The sequence below is a fragment of the Rhineura floridana genome, chromosome 4 (assembly GCF_030035675.1).
Source record: "Rhineura floridana isolate rRhiFlo1 chromosome 4, rRhiFlo1.hap2, whole genome shotgun sequence".
Classification (NCBI taxonomy): domain Eukaryota; kingdom Metazoa; phylum Chordata; class Lepidosauria; order Squamata; family Rhineuridae; genus Rhineura; species Rhineura floridana.
The window spans coordinates 117,800,434-117,824,980 of NC_084483.1; the positions used below are offsets into that span (position 1 = coordinate 117,800,434).

General features: G+C 43.7%; 1 protein-coding gene across 6 annotated transcripts in view; it reads right to left on the minus strand.

The window, feature by feature from the left end:
- SYNE1 (spectrin repeat containing nuclear envelope protein 1) overlaps window positions 1-24,547 on the minus strand; it is a 598,390-nt gene that overhangs the window by 333,370 nt on the left and 240,473 nt on the right. For 5 of the 6 annotated variants that reach the window (XM_061624165.1, XM_061624155.1, XM_061624157.1 and 2 more), the window contains 8 exons: window positions 22,022-22,186; window positions 20,505-20,861; window positions 18,858-18,994; window positions 18,367-18,544; window positions 15,471-15,653; window positions 10,840-10,983; window positions 9,774-9,929; window positions 8,548-8,712 (listed from right to left, as the gene is read on the minus strand). In XM_061624165.1, the coding sequence (XP_061480149.1) occupies window positions 8,548-8,712; window positions 9,774-9,929; window positions 10,840-10,983; window positions 15,471-15,653; window positions 18,367-18,544; window positions 18,858-18,994; window positions 20,505-20,861; window positions 22,022-22,186 (1,485 nt within the window). The remainder of the gene's footprint in view (window positions 1-8,547; window positions 8,713-9,773; window positions 9,930-10,839; window positions 10,984-15,470; window positions 15,654-18,366; window positions 18,545-18,857; window positions 18,995-20,504; window positions 20,862-22,021; window positions 22,187-24,547) is intronic. The other variant, XM_061624156.1, reaches the window with a different exon arrangement.

Genomic DNA, 24,547 nt, shown 5'->3' on the forward strand with positions numbered 1-24,547 from the left:
CATTCCGTGCCACTGAGGCTACTTGAGCCTCCAGTGACAGGGAAGGATCTAAAAGAACTCCCAGACTACGAACCCGCTCCTTTAGGGGGAGTGTAACCCCATCCAGGACAGGGTATATATCCACCGTCTGATCAGAGAAACCCCGCACCAACAGCATCTCAGTCTTGTCTGGATTGAGTCTCAGTTTGTTAGCTCTCATCCAGTCCATTATCGAGGTCAGGCAACGGTTCAGCACATTGACAGCCTCACCTGAGGAAGATGAAAAGGAGAAGTAGAGTTGCGTGTCATCAGCATACTGATGACAACGCACTCCAAAACTCCTGATGACCGCACCCAACGGCTTCATGTAGATGTTGAAAAGCATGGGAGACAAGACCGACCCTTGCGGGACTCCACATTGGAGAACCCACAGTGTTGAGCAATGTTCCCCAAGCACTACCTTCTGGATACGACCCGCCAAGTAGGAGCGGAACCACTGCCAGGCAGTACCACCAACTCCCAGCTCCGTGAGCCTCTCCAGAAGGATACCATGGTCCATGGTATCAAAAGCCGCTGAGAGATCAAGGAGAATTAACAGAGTTACACTCCCTCTGTCCCTCTCCCGACATAGGTCATCATACAGGGCGACCAAGGCTGTCTCGGTGCCAAAACCAGGCCTGAAACCCGATTGAAATGGATCTAGATAATCGGTTTCATCCAACAGCGCCTGGAGCTGGCCAGCAACCACTCGTTCCAAGATCTTGCCCAGGAATGGAACATGCGCTACTTGTCTGTAGCTGTTGAAATTATCTGGGTCCAAGGAAGGTTTTTTCAGAAGTGGTCTCACTGCCGCCTCTTTCAGAGGGCCAGGGACCACTCCCTCTCGTAAAGAGGCGTTTATCACCTCCCTGGCCCAACTAGCTGTTCCATCCCTGCTAGTTTTTATTAGCCAAGAGGGGCAAGGATCCAGTATCGAAGTGGTTGCACGTACCTGTCCAAGCACCTTGTCCACATCCTCGAGCTGAACCAACTGAAACTCATCCAATAAAACATGACAAGACTGTGCTCCAGACACCTCATTAGGATCAACTGCTATAAACTGGGAATCTAAGTCCCGACGGATGCATGAGATCTTGTTTTGGAAGTGTCCAGCAAACTCATCGCAGCGGGCCACCGATGACTCTGACATGTCCTGAGGGCCAGAATGAAGTAGCCCTCGGACAACTCTAAAAAGCTCCGCTGGGCGGCAAACAGATGACTTAATAGTAGCTGCGAAATGTTGTTTTTTTGCCGCCCTCACCGCCTTTGAGTACAGTTTGGTGGAGGCACTTACCAACTCATAGTTGCATCTATCGGGAGTTCACCTCCACTTCTGCTCAAGCCGTCTCCTATCTTGTTTCATCGTTCTCAGCTCCGGAGTATACCATGGAGCTGTATGAACTCTACACAGGAGAGGGCGCGCAGGAGCGATCGTGTCAACAGCCCTGGTCATCTCCGCGTTCCACAGTTCGACCAGGGCTTCGACAGGAGCGCCAGTCTTATCAGTGTCAGCTCTGCACTGAGACAGCAGTGCCGGTGGGGCTGGAAATACCTGGGTCGTTAGCAGGGGAGGAAAGTCCTTAGCCGGCAGTCTGGTTGTAAATCTGCCAGGCAAACGAGGAGAGAACCTGATAAGGGCCAGGCCTGTCTGAAGCTTACTTTCCAAGTCCGAAGTCCAGAAGCGAGGTCAGTAGAGGTCCGGGATCAATTGCCAAGGGGTCAGTCCAAGAGATGCTGCAGGGAAACTAGGTATACACGAGCCACGCCTGACGTTGCAGTCAGCAACAAGCTGAAGGCAAGGGGTGCCTTATAAGGAGCAGGTTTGACAGCAGGTGTGAGCCCTCAGCGTTTGGGCCTTAAGGAGACAGGCCTGCCTCTCTTCTGCCTGACCTTCTGCTGTCTACATTCTGCAGGTGAGGGGGGAGTATCCTGTTCACTGTCTGTATCTGGCTGCAGGGCCTCTGCTGTATCTGGGGTGCTCTGCAGCTGAGGGGGAGAAGGAGCTGGATTCTCAGGAGGCTCCTCTGTGTCTCCTTCTGGGTCTGCTGCTCCTGGGTCTGCTGCTGTTACTCCCAAGTCATCCTCATCTGAGGAGGCCTCTGACGGGGCCATGATAATCAACCGGAAAAGCCCCCAGAGCCCTTTGAAAACCTTCAGGATCCATTAGTCTCCGGGGGCGGACCAGTTTAATAGGTCCCCCACCATTGCAGAGGGGAAAAGCCACTGAAAGTCTGAACTTCAGCAAGCGGTGATCTGTCCATGACAAAGGGAGAGATGTAAAACTCCCTACATCCAGATCACCATCCCCATGTCCAGTAGCAAAAATAAGATCTAGAGTATGCCCTGATATATGTGTTGGGCCACTGACATATTGGGACAGCCCCATGATTGTGGGAGAGAAGGTGGCACGGGCCTTTCAATCCCCCCCATACCTCTGGAATAGGTTTTGGTGTAGTGGTTGAGGTGTTGGACTACGACCCGGGAGACCAGGGTTCGAATCTCCCCAACAGCCATGGGCTGCAGGCTCAGAACAAATTACAGGAGAGCAGGCTGCACAAGCCTTTCCAGTCTGTCAACACAGGCCCTATTTCCCCCCTTTGGTTGCCAAGGCTGGGTGTGAGTTCAGCCTAGGTAGGGGGCACAAGACGGTGAAGGATGTGGGTGAGGCCCTAGCAGCCTCTATTGGCATTTGTTAGGCTTCCGACTTCTTGTTAGGCCCAGGAATATATTAGGTTGATGTAATTAATTCTTTATTATTATATTACGTGGTGGTCTTTGTGGGGCCGGGTGAGCCTTTGGGGCTTTTCATATTTAGATACTAATGGTGTGCAGATGACAGGGTTTGCTAGAAAATGTCTAAATCACCATAACTTAGATGACTGTGATCCTTTTCCAAGTGTCAGTTACACGTTCCTTGTTAACTCTGAGACAGAAGTTATATTTATTTGAATTTGGTCTCATATTGAAAACAAAGCGTATGGCATTTGTTATATTTAAAGAACATGCAAACTTCTGCAGGGAACTGAAGGTCTAGCAGATGATAATGTGGCTGGATGGGTGGATAGGAATAAAGAGGAAAGACAGGCTACTTATCAGGTTCTTATCCTCATTTCCAAGATCTTAGACCTTACTGAAACAGGGGCTGCCTTGACAGGATCTTAAGACTCTTGTGACACGGAGGCTGCCTTTTAAGATCCAGGCAGACTCTTCACTCTTTCCTGATGATTTTACAACAAAACCTTCTTTGTTAGGATTTCTGATATCGTTTACCTGAAGTCATATATAGCATGCAACTTTTACATTGGCACTTCTATTTTGATATGTATAATATCAGTAACTTGAAATCAATATAGCACGCAAATTTTGCATTTTGAACATCTATTCTGATTGGTTTTTGGAAACCCGCTAGGAGAAAGCTGCAGTGGGTCCAAATATTGGTGACAGCAGCATATCCTCAGTCTCTGTGCTTTAGGGGAACTGGGTTAGCTGCAACGAAATAGTAGTTGGTAACGTGTACTTACTCATAAATGATTTCCTTCCTTTCTTTGCAGACGGATATGGGCAACAGTGAGATATGAGTCCAGAGGCCTTCAACGGGGTAAGAAGAAGCCCCAGTATAAGCTGCTCTGGGACATGTGTCCCTCCCCAGTTAGACTCGAGGTACTACGAACTTCGCTTACAGGCTACCCGGTTTAAAGGGAAGTTTGTCTGTGTTACGGTGTTTTTCCTTTTGGTTTCCTGATCCCATACTCCAACTCCCGGCTGGCCTTCACAGCCTACAATCTTAAATCTGTCTTAGTTATGGCATTAATTGCCAGCGGAAAATTGCAAAGATGTACAGTTGTGCAGGGTTCTTGGCCCCTTCCCGGATGCCCCAGTTGGTGTGGGGCCCTAAGAGGCAGCGGCCAAATTACACCTGATTCACCACCAATCTTATTTAAGGGGTCAGGCAGCAATGGGTTCATATCAGATAGTCTAGGAATGGTGCGCTACACTTCATTCAACATGGTGCGCGCCTGTGGCAGGGATGCCTTATGCATTTTAGGTGGCAGAGCATTGCCTATGGACTGCTATATTTCTCGCATGGCATGCTTCAGCTCCTTGGGAGGGGGCAGTCAGGAGACAAGTGGGCTCAGAAGCAGTGAAGCATTATCTGTATGATTGGCTGTTCATAGGTATGGCAGATTTTGGGGTGCATGTTAGCACCTGAGGTCACAGTTTATAGTATGGCTACGTAACTGGGGATTCCCTTGACAGTGGGGAATATGGAGGATCCTGACCCAGTGTTCCCCTTTCTGGGTATCAAGATTGCCTCTGGGGCCCAGGGCTGCAGGCTGCCCGGGGACAAGCTTGAACTGTTGCAGATCAGGATCCTGGAGTTTTCATGGGCCATGAAAGTGCTTCATTTCTGCCCCCCAGGTGTTAGGGGTCTTTTATGGTGGGTTATGATGCCATGGCAGGGATTTCACAGCCTTACTATAGGTTCAGGGTTATGGCTGCCTTAGGCGCCGACCTGGCTTTGTGGTCCTCTTTCCTGCAGCTGTAGGCCTGGATTCGGGAGGGGTTAACTAGGGATTTCACCTTTCATTAACTCTTTACGGTGTGTTGGAGGTCGACTTATGGGCAGAAAGGCTCAGGGCCATGCGCCAGGTTTTGTAACTCCCTTATATTTAGGAGCACTAGGTTTATGGCCCTTGTCTGTTCCTTTGTTCTTGGGGAGGTTTCGGCAGTGCTATACAAACCGCACACTGGGAGATTGGGGAACAGAGTTGGAGATTGGGGAACAGAGTCGGAGATGGCCATAAGCCTATATGGTGCCCTAGCATGCTCACCAGCTATCAGAACGCAGGAAGGGATTCCCAAGAGTTCTGGGTCACTGGGGCTGTGCATAGGTGGCCTATTCCTGTGAATTGCGCACTGGAATTCCCGTGGATGGTAGAAGTAACAACCCATCTGTCAGTGTGCTACGAGGTATGTCCTTTCAGGCCAATGCAGAGTGCTTTCAAGACCATGCGGATGACTCTGGGATATGTCATGTGCTGGCCGGCTGGGCGGGGAAACACCCACATACCCATGATTCTCCCCACCTGGGAATATTAGTCAGGGGGGTGCCCGGTGGCCCTCACCTTTCAAAGTTCAGCAGTTGCATGCAGCAGTCCTCACTAATTTAGAACCTTTGGGGGGGGCAGGGGTTGCTGAGGCCAGGTCAGACTCTTCCCTATGAGCCTGTGGCCAAGATTAGTTTTAGGCAGACTGGTGGTGCAAGGGTCACACTGTCATTTTATCTTGCCCCAGGACTGGACGCCTGCCCTGTGAGGGCATTATAGTGTTCTTAGATACCTGAGGCTCCAGGCATGCTTGTCTGATATTCACAAGGAGAATTCTCCCCACACACAGATCAGTTTAGCATCCAAGGCCTTGGAGCGGACCCCATGGGGTTTTTAGGGACATGTTCCTCCAGAATTTGAGTAGCCTACATGGTAGTGGATTTGCCTACCTGGTACAGTCTATCTTGTGCGGGCTTTGAGAGTTTTTCTGGGGGCCAGGGGATCTGGAGGATATTTATTCACCCATGCAAGTGAGGATCCCCTCACAAAATACCAGTTTGAGCTCTCACAAAGTGGGCCTTGCAGGGGCTAGGGCATGACCCTCAGAGTTTGGAATCTACTCTTTTGGAATTGGAGCTGCTTCTATGGCAGCAGGTCTTGGGTTTTCCCAATCAAAGGTGCAGGCCGTTGGACGCTGGTCCTCTGGTGCTTATAAGGGCTATTATTGCCCCTTTTAGTGGGCCTGGGAATTCATAAGCCTAACAAGTTATAATTGTTTTGACAGGTTGCTGGACAGGGACGGAGCAGATGCGCATCCTAATATGCGGCCACAGCATGGTCTTCTGGGCAGCCCGGAGGGCTGTGAAATCGAGAATGGGCCTCAGTCGATGGGCTGCAATACAGTGGCTTCGCTGGAGAGGAATGCGTTGGGATGGGCTCCTACCCGCTTTCTTCCAGGAAGGTTCAATGGGGATGGTTCCGCATGTGGTGGTTATTCCCCTGGGTGGGAATGACCTCAGTTACTTGAGGCAAGGTCCTCAAATGGCAGGCATGTGAGGACATGCAGTTGACAAGGCAACGATGGCCTTTGGTACGTCTGCTGTGGTCAGACATTCTCCCATGCAGGGCATGATGTGGTGTATGGAACCCATGGGGAATTGATCGAGCATGGAAGAAGGTCAACTGGCAGATTTGGTTGGCTCTTCTTGGGCATGGGGGGTTGACCATTCAGCATCCCCACTGCTGAGCCTCTGCTCACCCACGAGGACTTGGGAGAGGGAAGACATGAGCTTCAGACTCCCCAGCTGCCAGGAGGCGCGGAAGACACAGGAGTGGTGGAGTCCCAACAAGACCTTGGAAGGGAGTGTGAGGCTGAGTTTGGGTCAATTCCCACGGATGGTGCGATATCCAAAGAAGAGAGCGCACTACCCCCAGACAGATCAGAGGAGCCGTCGGAGGTTGCCTCTGAGCGTGCGTTAACTCCCTCTTCACCAAGCGGGTCAAGGGAGCCTCCAAGTGCACCTCTGCCCCCCAACCTAGGGCATGTTGCTAAGGAGCCGGTTCTTTCAGATGAGCCGCTGGAGGCATGCCCCCGTCACCCCGCCATGAGAAATGGACAGGACAAAGGTCGGACTTCCACAGGAGTCAGAGATTACAATCAAAGACTTTCCCTACTTAAGACTGCAGCTTTCCGGTTTAAGCTGCTGAGTCAACTTCCTTCACATGTTGCAGAGCATGTCTAGAGTGTAGTTAGGGAATTCTAGTGAGCTAGCGTAGAGATTCTTATGAAGCGCACTGCTTTTGATGTATCCATTACTTTAATAAAACAAGAGTTAATTGCACCTGTGTCTCAGCCTTGTGGATCCCACTCTGAACGGCACACCCACATACAGCATTGGAAGGTTGAACTATATAGGGCCGATGGCATTCACTTGTCAGATGCAAGTAATGACATATTTTGGGGGGACCTCCAGAGGTGTCTGCGAGAGGTGCTTCTCGGCAGTGGGGTAAAGGGGGACTAAATAGAGGTTTGTCCCCCTTTTGTGGTGGGAAGGTGCGGGAAGGGAAGTAGGTAAGGACAGCTAGGTGGCCCCCTTAGGCACCTTTGGAGGTGATTGGCGGTTCCGGAGGCCTGCCTGTCAGGGCTTTACAGCTCGAGGGCAGGATATGGGCTGCCTCTGGGGCCAACTTACCTCATCATCCTGGAGTTTCATGGCCCTGGGTGGGTGATGACATCAGAAGGCACCCCTACTCACCTACAGGGTGTGGCAGGGGTAAGCAGATGGGCTTGCTCTTGCCCCAGTAGGGGCTGGTCTCCAAAGAGCTGTATGGCAAGCTGCTTGCTTATAGACAGTTCCTGCACTTAGGTTTCCCCTCTGCAGGTCACTTTAAAATGGGTTTTGTTTGCTATAATTTAATAAAATGGCCCTTGTTCAACCCAAGCTGATGTGTCTGTGTTTTATTTCACGCCTCGAGTGCAACTATGGTTTTAAGAGGGCTGTCACAGCGGTATCCAACTAAACAGTTCCTCTAGCACAAGGAGTTTTAGGTGCACATTGGAACTTCCCTGCCCTCTCTTCACATGGCCCCGAGTGTTCTGTAAATCTGCTCCAGAGGGTTTAGGGAAAACCCAGAACAGATCTACAGGTCACACAATAAAAGGAGAGGGTGCAGAAGTTCTGTTGCACAGCTAAAACTCCTGGTTAACTGGATACTGCCCATGGAATTTTAGCCTTATTTATTTATTTATTGTATTTATATACCGCCCCATAGCCGAAGCTCTCTGGGCTGTTTATAGTAACTAAAAACATTAAAAACAAATATACAAATTTAAAACACATCTTTTAAAAACAATTTAAAACACAATTTAAAAATTTTAAACAATTTAAAAACACATGCTAAAATGCCTGGGAGAAGAGGAAGAGCCTTTGCAAATAAATCATTTTATTTATTGGCTCTAAACAATATTTGAAAAAAATAATAAAGCTTCAACATCTAAATGGGAAAACAAAACAAATCCTTCAATCCACAGAAAAATCTAATATTTAAACAAATTGCATAAGATTTCTTTCATCCTGGCACACGATTATAGAAACCCTGAGCAATACTCAGTATCCTATCAGGGCTTATAAATTATCTCACTAGGCTTAATTAATTTAGGATAATATGTTTTAATTGCAAATGCTCACTATTTCTATTATTAATTAATTAATTGAATTTATATCCCACCCTTCCTCCCAAAAGGAGCCCAGGGTGCCAAACAACAAGTGATAAAACCATAAACACATATTTAAAACATGTTAAAAACAATTTGAATACTGATTCAGACTGGGCTAAAGGTTTTTATGAAATAAAAATAGAATAAAATGGATTTGAATAGTACATATAAAACTCTTGTAAACATTATTGCCAAAATGAAATGAATAGAATATTTAGTACTAAACAGCAGACTTAATGATGCCTTGTGCTCTCGTTTACCTACCTCCAGTTTTGCCATTCTACTGTCAAGGGCATTTTTGTCTGCTGTAAGATGACAATAAGATTCTAGCATCTGAATTGCATCTGCCATCCAATCCTGAAGCTCTTTCAGGTCATGAGAGAACTGCTGGTGCTCTGCTACAATTCTGTCCATTCTGGAGACCTTTTCCTTAAATTCATACAGATGTTAACATTACCAACTATTCAGATAATCTATCATTCCACTAGAGTTGAAAAAAATCAGAAAGGGAAATCTCAGAAAACTAAGTGAAGGGCCAGAAAGTTAGATAGTTCAACTGTTCCAAATTTTCCTTCTTTATCTTTGTTTGGGATCCAGCTGTCAGTTCCAACTTTGTGTGTAGAAGTGAAAACGTCATAGAACTAATTATCATACTTTACATAATTAATGTGAACACAACATGTATGGTATGTACTCAACCCACGACAGAAATACATACTTTTTTTGCTGCATCTACAATGGGTACTGTGGTGGAACATTATCTCTATCAGTAGCTCTCCATAACATGTGCACATCATTCTAAAAGGGTATTTATACTTTTCATGCATAACAGTGCATATTGCATGTATGTGCTTTTTCTAATTATGTGACATGGCAGGCATTATCTCTTATATACAATGAAAGACACAATGGGTGAACCAAACATAACAACTTCTGAATCATCATTTGGGAGTCTATGCTGTTACAGAAGTATTCCATGTTTCTGTTGGGTAATGCCTCTGATTCACCATGAATCAAAAAGCACACACTGATTCTTCCAAACAAGATTACATGCAACAGATTATCTCTTTGTCTGATTGGTCTTTAAGAAATCTTAATATAGATTTTTTTTCCAGTGTAACTCTTCATGAAGCTTAGGTGTACCTATTTTGTGGGCCACTGTTGGGTGTGATGGCTACTCCTTTTACAAACTTTTGGTGGCTGGAAAGTTTGTACACTGGCTGGAGCATTATCCAGCAATGGCACAGCACTGGCCTGACTATGTCTTCTTGGATCTAGAAATCCTATATCAACTCATATGCTCTATACCATTTATATTGGCTAAGTATTACTGAGCATTTTTGCATTTGTTCCTGTTAACGTCACCGCATTTACAGCACAAGCACATGGGGAACTTTATATAAACAGAATTGCACATTTTAGAATATGAGCTTTCATGTTTTGTAAGAAATGCTGCATAAAAGCACACAGGATGAAAGCGCATTCATTACCTTTGTTACATTGCTCAGAGCAAGATATTGAGAAGATAGCTGAGATACTCTGTGCATGAAGTTTTTGCTGGCAGCTTGAACTTCCCAAAGCTGCTGAGCTTTTTCTTTAAGCCTGTTGAGCTGAGGTTCATGACACCTTATTTCCTCAAGGACAGACTGTAAAGCATAAGCACGTTTCTGTTAAGTTTGGATGCAAAAAAGCAAGCCACAGAGAAGGCAAGCAGCAAGGAAATTAAAAAGATGGCCATCAGCAAAGTTTAGTTAAGAGATTTAGACATAAAGGACCTTTCCAGACGATCAAATGTGACATGGATATTTATTTGTTATGTGCTTGTGTGTACATGTGGGGAAAATGGAGACATCTCTTCTCAAGGTAGTGCCTCTGTTGGAGGGATATCACATTTTTTCAGAAATCAAATCACAATGTTTGTCAGTGCGAAGTGCATTAATGCCTCCACCACTGCCTACTACCACCTCAATGATTACATGTGTCACTGACACCTTCATAAAATGCTTGTCATTATTAACAACATCCCTCTCTTATACATGTCATTTTGTAAACTTTTAAATGTGTTATTCCATTTTTAAAGTTGTTGGGGCTCAAAAAGGAACAAAAAAAAATATGTAGAAGCCAAGAGCACCTAGGTTTAAACCCCAAGTTTGCTTAGCAATTTTTGTTTGTTTGTTCATTAATGTGCTGAACATGAGCAAGGCCACCTTCTTATCCCACCACAGTGCCTTACTATTTTGTGAACTTTTTGCTTTACACATACCCCCCACACACCCACACATAATACATTGGAAAGATATGTAATCCCCTCTGCACTGTAGAAGCACACATTAAACCAGGGCTGAATATTGTGCTGTTCAAAGAATATTTTACTTTGAACCAGTATTTTCCAGACTATCCCAGAAAGGATAAAATGCTATTAGAACATGTTTTAAAGCAATCATCTGAATCAGCCTGCGTTTACAAAAAGGAAACAAAGTGTGACATCAAGAACTATTATAATTCCAAACATGCATAAACAGAAAACTACTGAATCACAATATATATTATCATCACCTGTAGTTTTTGCTGTTCTCGCCTTTTAGCTGGAAGGTCATGCAGGCGATTACTACTTTCATGCACCATTTTCTTGGTTTCATTTAGCCAGTCTTGAAGCGGTTCAGCACTAGTGTCAAAGTCTTTCATCTGGATCTTTAAGTTCTAGGGAAAAAATGAATAAAGCATTGATGCTTGGCTTTAGATCATGCTTCATGCAATATTTAATGCAAAACAGAAAATACAAAGTGCTGTTGGTGAATGGCTTTTCTGACCTAGATGGTGGTATTCAACCTGTTTTGGATGAGGTTGCATGCTCTCCACATGATCTGTTCGGTTCACAGTGTGGGGCTATTAGGGCCAGCATTGTCACTGGATACTCAAGCTTAGGCTGGTGCCCAACTGTTGCCCTTCCTGGGTGAACCGATAATCTCCCATTGGGTCTACTGAAATGCACTGACATACCTTTGAAGACTATTTGCAAACAGAAGTTGGCTACAAACTGACTGGGACTTGGCATAATGAACACATCTTGCCAGTCTTAAAACAACTGCACTGGCTTCCAGTCCATTTCCAAACGTATTTCATAGTGCTGGTGTTTAACTGTTAAAGCCCTAACTAGCTTTGGATCTGGGTACTTTAATGATCACCTTGTCCTGTATGGTGTACACATGCAACAACTGCAAGCTGGTGGCGATGTTGGAAGAAAAAGTGAGAGGCCTGGAACGGCGGGTGGCCACACTGAAGAGTATAAGAGAAGATGAAGAGTTCTTAGATAGAACGCTGAAACAACAACAGCAAAGAGAAGTACAGGAGGTAGAAGAACAACAGCATGTTAAAGTAGAAGAGGAGACTGTTGTGGACAGCAGCAACAAAGTGGAGGAAACTCCGTGGGAAAGGGTGACAGGAGAAGAACAGCTAGAAGACACCCTTCACCGGTGGAACTACGGAACCGCTTCCAGACACTTGAGGATGAGACTGGAGAACGGCCTGCAGGGGAAGAATTACAGGAGACTCCATGTGACAGTGAGTGAGAGGCTGAAGCTCAGTCAAGCAGAAGCAATGAAACCATGCAACATGACAAGAAGAAGAGAAGAGTACTAGTAGTGGAAGACTCCCTACTGCGTGGGATTGAAACCCAAGTATGCCGGGAAGATCTGTGGACTCGTCAGGTATGCTGTCTACCAGGAGGACGGATTAGAGATGTGACGGAAGGGTTGGCATCACTCATAAAGCTCACTGACAAATACCCCTTTCTTCTCATCCATGTGGGAACAAACGATACTGCCAAGTGGAGACACGAAGAAATCACATCAGACTTTGAAGGTCTGGGAAGGAAACTCAAGGACTTGGGGCCCAGATAGTTTTCTCATCCATCCTTCCTGTACTTAGAAGGGGAGTGAAAAGGGAAAGAAAAATGCTAGCTATGAAGGTGGTGCTAACGCAAGAGATTTGGATTCTGGGACCACAGGCTATGCATCCTGGAAGATGGGTTGCACCTCACAAGGACTGGGAATAATGTGTTTGGCCACAGCATGGAGAACGTCATCAAGAAAGCTTTAAACTGAATCCTAAGGGGGAAGGAGATGTAAACTTGGCGGTAATGACTAACAAAGGCTTGTGCAAAGAATGAGAAACTGAGGGAATGGCTCTAATGGGGCCCAGTAACAGTCTTCATAAAAATGTAGGAAGGAAGCCAGGCCATAAATCACATAGTCCACTATGTATGTATACTAATGCCCAGATTATGGGAAACAAACAGGACGAACTCGAACTCTTAATACAGGAGAGTAAATACAACTTGATAGGTATACCTGAAACTTGGTGGAATGTCTCCCAAGACTGGAATACAGCGATTGAAGGATATAACTTGTTCAAAAAGAACAGAAGGAATAGAAAGGGAGGTGGAGTCATGCTATATGTTAAAAATATATATCCCTGCACAGAAATATAGGAGGATGAGCTTTGTGGCTCCACCAAGAGTATCTGGATGAAAATAAATGGGGCAAGGAATAAAAGGAATATGGTGATTGGAGTCTACTACTGACCACCCAATCAAGGAGAAGATGAGGATGAAACTTTTGCAAAGCAAATTGCCAATGTTTCGAGGAGGCATGATGTAGTAGTAATGGGGGACTTCAATTACCTTGAAATCTGTTGGGAGACAGATTCTGCCAAACATAGCCCCTCCAAGAAATTCCTGACTTGTGTTGGACATAACTTTCTCCTACAGAAAGTAGAGGAAGCAACTAGAGGATCAGCTATCCTTGACTTGATTCTAACCAACAGAGATGACTTGGTGGATGAAGTGACAGTTAACGGAAACTCTGGGGGAAAGTGACCGTGCTGTACTAGAGTTCTTGATTTTAAAGGAAGGAAGAGCTGAGACACTTACCATGGACTTCAGGAAAGCCAATTTTAATAAACTCAGAACAATGTTAAGTAAGGTTCCATGGCAAGTGACTCTGATGAGAAAAGGAGTCCAAGATGGGTGGGAGTTTTTAAAAAGAGGAAATTCTAAAGGCACAATGGCAAACAATTCCAATGAGGAGAAAAGGGGGAAGACAGACCAGTCAGCCTGACATCTATCCCTACGAAAATTCTGGAGCAGATTATAAAGCGGTCAATCTGTAAGCACCTTGAAAACAATGTAGTAATTACTAGAAGCCAACATGGATTAATCAAGACCAAATCCTGCAAGACTAATCTTATCTCATTTTTAATGGGTAATCCCTGGTAGACTGTGGGAATGCTGTGGACATAATATATCTCGACTTCAGCAAGTTTATGACAAAGTGTCTCATGATATTCTGATTAGCAAGCTAGCTAAATGTGGGCTGGATGGAACAACTACCAGGTGGATCCACAGTTGGCTACAGAATCGTATTCAAAGAGTGCTTATCAATGATTCCTTTTCAAAATGGGGAGAGGTAACGACCGGGGTATCGCAGGGCTCAGTCTTGGGCCCAGTGCTCTTCAACATTTTTATTAATGACTTGGATGAGGAGGTTCAGAGAATGCATATCAAATTTGCAGATGATACAAAATTGGGAGGGATAGTTAATACCTTGAAAGACAGAAACAAAATTCAAAGGGATCTTGATAGGCTAACATTGGACTGAAAACAACATAATGAAATTTAAAAAGAAAAAAGAAGTCAAATGCACAGTTATAAGATGGGGGATACTTGGCTCAGTAATACTACATGCGAGAAGGATCTTGGGACTGTTTTTTGGTCACAAGCTGAATATGAGCCAACAGTGTGATGTGGCTGCAAAAAAAGCAAATGCTATTTTGGGCTGCATTAACAGAAGTATAGTTTCCAATCATATGAAATATTGGTTCCTCTCTATTCAGCACTGGTTAGCCCTCATCTTGAGTACTTCATCCAGTTCTGGACACTCTACTTTAAGAAGGATGCAGACAAACTGGAATGGGTTCAGAGGTGGGCAATGAGGTTGATCAGGGAACTGGAAACCAAGCCCTATGAGGAGAGACTGAAAGAACTGGGCATGTTCAGCCTTGAGAAGAGAAGACCGAGAGGAGATATGATAGCACTGTTGAAGTACTTGAAAGGTTGCCACACGGAGGAGGATCAGGATCTCTCCTCGATTGTCCCAGACTTTAGGACACGGAATTATGGGCTCAAGTTACAGGAAGCCAGATTTTGGCTGAGCATCACGAAAAACTTCCTAATTGTCAGAGCAGTATGACAATGGAACCAATTACCTAGGAAGGCAGTGAGTTCTCTAACGCTGAAGAGGCAGCTGGACAGCCACCTTTTGGGTATGTTTTAATTTGGATTCCTGAACTGAGCAGGGGGTTGGACTCGATGGCCCCTTCCAACTCTATGAGTCTATGATTCTAAGTTGTCTCAATTTTGCATTTATTCTCAGAAACCTTCCTCTCTCTTTTTTAATTTACTTATTTATTTTTGAAGTGTATATCCTACCAACATGGCTTTAAAAGACCTGTGTAGTTGCCTTAATTTGGGTTCCCTTGTGGGAGGAATTCAAGGGCATACTGGAAATTTAGGTCTGTGCAATTGAAGTCAATTAAAGCACTCAGTTGCCCTGGCTCAACAAATCTACTAAAAAGGTTGTAGGGTGGAGAGGAATTTTTCAGTTAGGAAAAGTGACAGGAAAATGCACTGAAAAATGTGGGATGAATCAATGAATGATTAACAGGAAGATTATGAGTTGCACAGGCAACTCAAGATGAATGGTCATTGTCAAATAACCTCCCCACAAACAACACAGAATAAATGCTCAAGAAAGACCAGACATAGTCTAACTTCCACATATATTTTGTGCAACAAATCAGGATGAATGATCAGTCAAGAGGTTGTATTGTTGAGCCCTGGGGATCATACAATACTCATCAGTTTTTATTTAATTTACTGATGAATTTATTTAAAAACATTTCTAGACATTTTATGAAAAGTGGATAACATTTTTTATAAATAAATAAATAAAAATCCCAAAGCAGTTTACAACAGTGGATTATACAAACAGGAAAACTATAATGATACAATTTAGTAAAACAGTAAGCAGTTATAGTAAGTGTACCATTACATATGAGTTCACTTAGAACAAAAAAGGAAAACTGATGTTTCTAATTAATCTACTTCTTTTGCAGTTGTTTGCAGTTACCTCCAAAGACGTTTCCTTCTGATGCAGGGTGGAGATAAAATTTTTCCAGTCATCTTTAGCTGCAGCAATTTTAGTTTGGGTGGACTTGGCTTTTTCCTTAGGCAAAATAGAACTTAACAATTCTCCTTTGGACACCACCATGTTTAATTTATGTTGGCCACTTTCAGTTTCAGATAAGAATTCCTAAATTAAAAGACAGCACAATATAACTGCAAAACATGTAAGTAATAAATACAAATACAGATATAGTCCCTCTGTTTTGCAAATAAAAAAGGAAATAGACTAGTTCAGTCACTTGCCCCTAAAATTCTATTCTCTAATAGGCAAAAAAAAGCTTGCAGTTTAAGAACGTACCTATAGCCAACAGATATTTCTATCAAACTTTAAAAAGCAGGGAAACTGGGCAGCTATATTGAATGAATCAGAGGAGCAAGAGACCTGACCTCTTCTCTGAGATATTGTACTGCCCTGCACATTTGTCAAAATGCAATCACAATTTGAGCTGGTCTTTCACAGTCCAATCCACTTCCTGTGTAGACTGAAAGAATTTGGTAACGTGCCTTTGAGAAGGAGGAGGAGGGGTGGAGATTGAGTGGGTGGCACTGGGCAGAGGGAAAGCCCCTTTCCTTTCAGAAAGGAAAACATTGTGAACAACATCATTGTTTTTCAGGGGTTTCCCCACCTTTCCACTCTACAGCAGGCACATGTAGTCTCCCACCCAAATTTAAACCAAAGCTGTCCCTGGCCACATCCACACCAGACCTTTCTTTCACTTTAGACAGCCATGGCTTCCCTCAAAGAATGCTGGGAAGTATAGTTTGTGAAGGGTGCTAAGAGTCACAAGGAGACACCCTATTCCCCTCACACAGCTACAGTCCCCAGAAGAGGAGCTGACTGTTAAATCACTCTGACCACTGGAGCTCTGTCAGGGGAATAGGAGTCTCCTAACAACTCTCAGCACGCTTCACAAACCACACTTCCCAGGATTCTTTGGGAGAAGCCATGGCTGTCTAAAGTGAAATAAAAGACTGGTGTCGATGTGGCCACCTGACTAGCCAAGCCAAACAGCTGTGACTCTGGTTTTTAGAACACTGACAGTTCAGTTAGGGAAGTGTAGTTAGCGAAGGGTGCTGAGAGTTGCTAGGAGAGGCCCTGTTCCCCTCACAGAGCTTTAATCAGAGCGACTGACTGTTAAACCTCTCTGGCCACTGGAGCTCTGTCAGGGGAATAGGAGTCTCCTCTCAGCACCCTTCACAAAGTTGGTTGGTTCTTACTGAGCATGCCTGTGCTTATCATTGACTTCAATGTTAAATTTCTTAATTAAAAATCAGCCATGCATTTTTTAAACTTTTAAGCTGCAGAAGATTAAGGTCTGAGTATGGGACAAGGTCAGTAATAGGATTATAGGTACTCTGAACATGGCTGATTTTTAATTAACTTCAACATATTATGAGACCACTGACAAAAAAAGTTCAACAGGAATCTGGATTCCCCCCCCCCCTCATTTTACACTTTGAATTCTCGATTCTCTCTGGGTGCTTTGTGTATCACTATGAAAAGTTCAGGACTATAAGTTTTGTAAGGTTTTATTTTGAAATGAGCTTATGGGAAGCAGCAGAATGGCATGGGGAGTATTTTCAATTTAACACTGTGGAATGCGAAAAATCCATGCTAGCTATAGTATACAGCCACTCTCATGGCTGTATAATTTATGATAAGATTGAGTGAGAGCTCTGGCCCACACTTACCCCCAAGTCCTGGTATACGTAAAGAACTGAAATGAAGAGATTTTATACCAAACCTGAGATATAAAATCATGCCTAATTAATTAATAATGAGGTGTCTGTGTGTGTGTAAGATAGTGAAGAGTAGCTCACCTTTTTTGCAAATACATACACATATACAGGTGAACTATCTTATAAAAGCATCTATCTTCAGTCAGTTTTATCGGTCTCATATATACACCTCCTTTTAGTCTTGCATTTCCTATCATGAAATAGCTCTCTGGAGATCAACAGAAAGTATTTATGACCCCAAACCAGAAAAAAAAATCTTTTTCAGAAGTCTGAATTTGCTTGAGTTTATTCTTGAGGGAGCAAACAAATGACATTTTATTTAGATAAACATTAATGAAATTTGCAATGGGTCCCTAATTTGAACCTCTCATTTTCCCAAGAGTTCTGGCAAACAAGGTATTAAGTAGGTGTTGGACTACGGCCTGGGAGACCAGGGTTCGAATCCCCACACAGCCATGAAGCTCACTGGGTGACCTTGGGCCAGTCACTGCCTCTCAGCCTCAGAGGAAGGCAATGGTAAAACCACCTCTGAATACCACTTACCATGAAAACCCTATTCATAGGGTCACCCTTAAGTCGGAATCGACTTGAAGGCAGTCCATTTCATTTCAACTGTAATTTCATGCACCATTACACCCTCAAGTTTATAGGATGTGTGTGAGTTTTCATGACCATACTGCAAACCCCACAGGACATTTAATACCCTTCTTCTACAACTGAGTCTTTAAAATTATGCAGCATTATCATCAACATCTGTTATCGGTGCATATCTATAGATTGCTTTAAACATACATACGGCTTAGTATTCTTCACTGTAAGCATGAATATGCACACACATATGATGTGTTATCCAAATCATATAACTTGAATTTTAAAAAAAGGTTTTCTGCAGGACAGTATATTTGTTTTCCACTAATCAATTATTTGCATTGTGTTGATGTACGGTTAAAAATTAACTCCTTGCTAAGACCCACAGAGCATGTTGTGGTCTTAGTTCCACATTCCTTTGATACAAATTTAACAGGCAACACTGTTCAGGCAGAAAATGCTATTTTAAGTGGATATTATTCCTGCTCTGGAAATGCTGGATCAGAAGTTACCTGTATTTTCTGTATATTGGCTGCAGCTTCATTGACATTTTGAGGCACATCAAAACATTTGGCAGTAGTGATTTTTGAATTGATCAGCCATTGTTGGAAGTCTCTCAATACTGTCCTGAATCTTTGTTGTAAGGCTTGCTCTTTACTTTGGCAACCCTTCGAAGCTTGTAGGCAAAGACTTCAGAGTACCATGTTAGTAAAATGAAAATGTAGATTGGGATTATGTTAGACAAAATGCAGCAGATATTACATCCAGTATGACATATCAAATTAACATTTAAATGCATTATACAACCAAATAATGTAGTACTGCTGTGAGTGGTATCAGAGCATAAAAGATCTGCACTGAATCTGTTAGCTCAAAGAGGAGACAATCTAGTTCTTAATGCTTTTGCACAATTTTAATTAAAAAGTTAAAATTCAGTGAACAGTCATGGTTGAGTCACACGTACACAGACTTGTGGTTATTTGTTTTATAATATGAAACTCACCTGTTATATTCATTAATTAACTGTGATACCTTTGCAGAATAGGTACTCAAATCTTTGGAAAACCGACAAAGGTCATTTAATAGAGTTTTGATATCATCATTTATATGCTCTGCCTTTGTTAAGGCCTCCAGTATTTCCTAAATGAAACAAATGAATATCAATAAAATACATGCATTTGCCTATATGGAATTATATCTGTGTGCCACTCTCCATTAAGTGGATTCTCTGCCCTAGTCAAAAGATCAAATAGGATTTGTATGAAATTTCTGCACTCACATGCAGCTCCTGCTCTCCATTTGCTCCGCCTTTGTGTAAGTAAGGAAACAAACCAGGAAGCTGTAGTTAACCATAGCTACCTGTTAAGACGCAAACCAGGACCTATGATAAATGGTCTCCAAATAAGCCAGATTCCAAGGCCAACAACCATGGTATGAATCCAAACTTGTAACACTGAGTAGACTTTTTTTGTTCCTACTGTGAGGGGGCTAAATGCAAGATCTGAAATGTTGCTGTCCAGTTTGGTGTGTATAAGCAGCAGCTCTAAATTTACAAATGATAGAGAGCAAAAGCCATACTGGCAATCTTGTATGTCAGTGTTTTTTGTGTCTGGTGAGTAAGTGGTGAACTCATGCATAGGTTTGAGGTGAAGGACCTGAAAACTACAGACAGACTAACATTGGAGAACTTTTGTAGTTTAATAGTTAAGATCTTCAAGATGTAATGTCATGGCCAAGACAAGATTTGGACTCATTTAAGGGTAGAGGCAACTTTTGTAAGCCACTTTGATAGCATGTTGGGGCCATAAAGCAGGATATACGTTTTCTAAACTAATTAATTTTTTTGTACTAATTCCCTCTTCTCCATGACATCCATCCAAAAATCTGTTCCAGATTGTTGGGGAACTCTCCTGAACAGTGTGTGGCAGCTACAGGGGGAGTGGGGGGTAAGTGAAAATCACCTTCTCACCTCTTCCACCCATGGGATCCCTCCATTGGATAAAAAGCCTTCTGTGGACAGAAGGAGCCCTTCCATTTGTGGATGGTTGAGGCTGGAGCCAAGCTCAAATCAAAAGATGGAGTTTCCTAATCATTTTGAGGCCCCTTGATCCAAATTATATAAAACCAACAGGGTGTAAAAATCAGTTTTACCTTTAAACATCTCAGAAAATGTTATCAGAAAACAACAGCAGGAAATTTTATGAAAAACACTTAGCCCACGGACTGTAAACTCCTTGAAACAAAGTAGTTCCCAGATGGTGAAATGAAAATCACTTTCTACACACATTTTTCTTGTTCACCTGAGAGCCCATGACAATTGCTGTGATGAATTATTGAAGCATCTTGAGAAGTTAAGTAAGTTAGACATAATGCTCAAAGCTTCTGTGTCTTATTTTTGCCTCTGCTCAGAGGCCTCCGTTTAGTACAAAGACTAATTAAATGCAACATGTGTGCACGCAAGAGGCCATGAATCACTACACAAAGCTCTAGGATTTCTTATGTAGCTAGTCCCAGTGCTTTCAGTATTAATTCCTTCTATTATGTGATAAAAGTGCATTCCAAAGTTTTCAGTTTAGCATTTCTTCCTGTCTTTTGTAGTACAAAAAAGAGAAGAGTGGAAAAGGCTAAAACAAAAACAAAATGGTTTTACCTTTTCTTGCTGCCAGCATTCCACTATCTTTTTGTCTGTCTGCTTACTATCCAGAGGGGTCAGTCTTTCGGACCAGGTTGCAAGCAGTGTGCTGAAATGCTGCAAGGTATCTTCCAGATGGGCAGCCTGTGTGGTAAACTCCTGCTCTGACAAGGCCATCTGACTGTTGAGTTGCTGCAAGCCGTCTCGGGTTTGGAATGCACTTTCTTCCCACTGCTTCCAGTCAGACTGAAGTGCCTGCATTTCAGTGTCTATGTCTTTGCACCCCTGAACAGTGGTGTTCTTTTTCACTGCAGGAGCCAGCGTCTGAACTCTGTTTAGGCGGCTCTCAGCAGTCTGTCTGGAATCTATCAGCTCCTGCAATGGAATATCGTCATGGTAACTGAAATGGCTGTGATCCATTTCAGCTGGATAACGAAACACTACAAACAACACACAGCATTGTACAAAACAGCTACACAGACCACTCCATGTTCAGAAGCAGTTTCACCAGCATATATGTTCTCTGAACACTGGCCCTGTGCTAAAATGTAAGCAAAAGGTTAAAACAACAAAGCAGGCAAAAAAAGAAAAAGAAAAGCTGTGCACAAAGTCATGTGATTAGCAGAAAGTTATAGAGAGTTTCAGTACACATATATTGGATTTGATTAAAATTGACATGGCATGTGGTCTCTTTTATAAGAAACAGTTTGTGGATATTTTGGACTATAAAGTTAGTTATAGCAATGGGAAATGTAGAAACATCACTTTGCAATTTGTGCACTTAACTTTTCTATGAGAAAAAGTACCCATTTTTCCTTAATAGGTCCTAAGAATTGTGTTTTGTTTTGGGTATGATAACTTAAGGGTAATACCATCCTCAGTCAGAATAAATTACAAAATGGCAAATCACCATGTGGCATACATACTAGTTTTGTTATTTCATAATTTCTGATTCTTCTTTTTATTTGTTTATTAAGTTTATATGACTGCTCATCAACACATATTCCCTGGTTGGCTTACGGAGCAAATAATAAAATACAGTAACCATTAAAAATACTTTCATGTTTTAGCAGAGAAAAATAGTCAACTAGCAACTCAATAAAATAGAATACAGCTCACAAGTGAGCCCAGGTTTTGTTTTGTTTAAAATGCTAACTGTATAAAAGGCATGGAAGAATATGAAAGTCTTCACCTGGCACCAAAAAAAAGACTATGAAGAAAGGGACCAGGGAAGTGTCCCTAGGAAGGCCATTCCACAGCCAGGATGCATCTGCAGTATCAGATTCTACATGAGTATATACTATGAGTAATACAATTACCATTATCAGACAAAATGCTGATTTATTTTAAATAACTGAGATTCAGCAGTAGACAGAAATACTTGTGAGCATAATTTGAAGCAGTAAGTATGCTCTCCATTGAATTTATATTATAATTAAAGGGAAATAGTGTTTTCCTGTTCTTAATTATCATCATGCCTTGATGAACATTCTACTAAAGTTAATAAGTAAAGCTACTGATGTGCAGTTTCTCACTTTAATTTTGACCATTTTTTTCTGTACGGCTGATGAATCCCCTGATGAATCTGACCAGCGGTGGAGCTCCTCTTTTGCTGAATGAAGCCAGTCAGTAAATTCATGAACTGCATCAAGAAACAGTAAATGGTCCTTGACAATATCTTCAGCTCTTCTCATTTTTTCCTGTAAGTCAAAAAGAGTTTGCGTTCAGTGCAGATGACCTTAAGCCTATGTTTGTCTAGCTTCTGCCTAAGGAATTCCATTCCGTGCCTGGTACTGCCAGGCAGAGGGGCGAGTTTGCGGCCGCAGCCGAAGCACAGGCCGCCATCAGGGGTGTGTGTGTGTGTGTGTGCGGCGCGCCGGCGCGCCAGCGTGACACGCAGAAAGGAGGCGGGGCGGCTGAAGGCCATTTAAGGCCACTCCACCAGCCTCCCGCCCTCCTTTGAATTTTGGCGGCGCCCGCCCGACCCTCCCTCTGCTGCAGTGTGATTCATTTGGTCGCTACGGGGCCGACTAGGAATTTTTGGCCTGCCTGCCTCGCTTTGCTGGCAGGTTTTTTTGCCTACTCCACACTGTGGTTGGGGGGACGGGTCAAGGGTTAGCACGGGTGCCTTTGGGGTTAATAGGCTGATTGGTCTGTTTTTAGCTTCAATATGTCAACGGTCACTTGTGGCAAAGAAGTGCGGGAAAAGGTTTAAAGGGAAAGGGCAGCTAGGTGACACCTTTAGGCACCTTTGGGGGCGATTGGCGGTCCGGGGGCCTGCAGCTCAGGGCTATACGGCCCGGGGGGCAGAACACGGGCCGCCTTTGGGGCCAACGTGCCTCATCCGCTCGGAGTTTCAGGGCTCCGGGGGGCGGTGATGCGGGTTGGACCCCCTACACATCTTCAGGGTGTGGCCTGAGCTAGGGTCTGGCATAGGGCAGCCCCGGGCTCAGGCAAGGTTTGGTCGCCCTATGGCTGCAAGCAGGCTTTGCCTGGATCATCAGAATGCTCCCGCACTTGATTTCCCCTCTGCAGGTTCATTATTCTAATTGATTCCGTTTAATAAAGTGGCCCATGATTTAACCCAGTGAATGGTGTTTGTGTTTTATTTCGGCAATAGGCCGCAAACAAATCTCCATAGCCATTGCACTGCAGCTATCACTTTATTTCCAGTGTTCTCTTTGACAATGTTTGCTGAATGGATGATTTCTCTGCAGCTTGATATGGACATTACAATATAGTCTTTCTAGATTCTTGGCAGTTCTGGCTTTTATGATTCACCTGTGACACTGAATTGTACTTATGACTTCCCTTGACAATCTTTGCCTAGAATGCTCACACAAAATGCAGTCTAGTGTTTTTGATGTCATCTGGAATCTGATTGACCAGACTCTTTTATGGTGGCCTCAAGTGGTGAGACTAATAAAAACATGGTCCTGTCACTACATTAGTATACTAACAGAGAATTGCTTGGTATGTGGGGATCTTCCTTATCCGTATGCTTGTCTGATCCAGCAAAGGATCTTTAAACCAAAGGAGCCACAATTTACACATGTTCTGAACACCTTTCTTGTTGCCCATTTACTTTATCTCTTTATTTGAAGCCAAAACTTTCCTCTCCAAAGCCTCAAATTATATCATACATTTAATTTTATGGGTCGGTTTTTAAATCTTCGGGGGGGAAATCAATGGAACTTACTCTGAGGTAAGCATACACAGAATTGTTGCCTTAAGGATGCAGGCAACTTCACGGGAAATAGAGAGAGAGAGAGGGGGGGGGGGGGAGGGAGAGAGAGGGAGGGTGGGAGGGAGGGGGGGAGGGTGGGAGAGAGAGAGGCTTTCTTCAGATGTAATGCTAAACTATAGTTTAATGTTATGTGACCAAGCCTTGAGCCCATGAACTTCCACCTCCCTTCTCCGGTGTGGTCACATGGCAACTGGAAGTGTTTGCTTCTGTTTTCAACTAATGGTAGTTACTCGTTATGTCAGGAGAGATTGAGTGTGGGGTAGTGGTTAAGGTGTTGGGCTACGACCTGGGAGACCAGGGTTCGAATCCCCACACAGCCATGAAGCTCGCTGGGTGACCTTGGGCCAGGCACTGCCTCTCAACCTCAGAGGAAGGCAATGGGAAACCCCCTCTGAATGCCACTTCCAATGAAAACCATATTCATAGGGTCGCCATAAGGTGGAATTGACTTGAAGACAGTCCATTTTCATTATGTCGGAACCAATAGGAGGCAGTGGAGCAATGGCGCTTACCTTATCTCCTGTCACTGGCATTGCTGTGGCTTACTGGGAGGGAGAGGGGAAGCAGCAGTAAGGTTGGTGCCATGCAAATGAACCAGTGGAGCCAATCTGGCACTCCCAGCAGTGTGTTTGCTGACAGTATTACTGCCTCACCCCTCTCCTCGGTAAGCTGCTGCGACACCAGTGATGGGAGGTCAGGTAAGCTCCCCACCCCACTGACTGCTACTGGTCTGAAGGCAGACAAACTGTGGTTAGGCTTAAGTATGATTTAGGGAAACAAGCCAACTTCAAGCCATGGTTTGCAATCCTGTTTG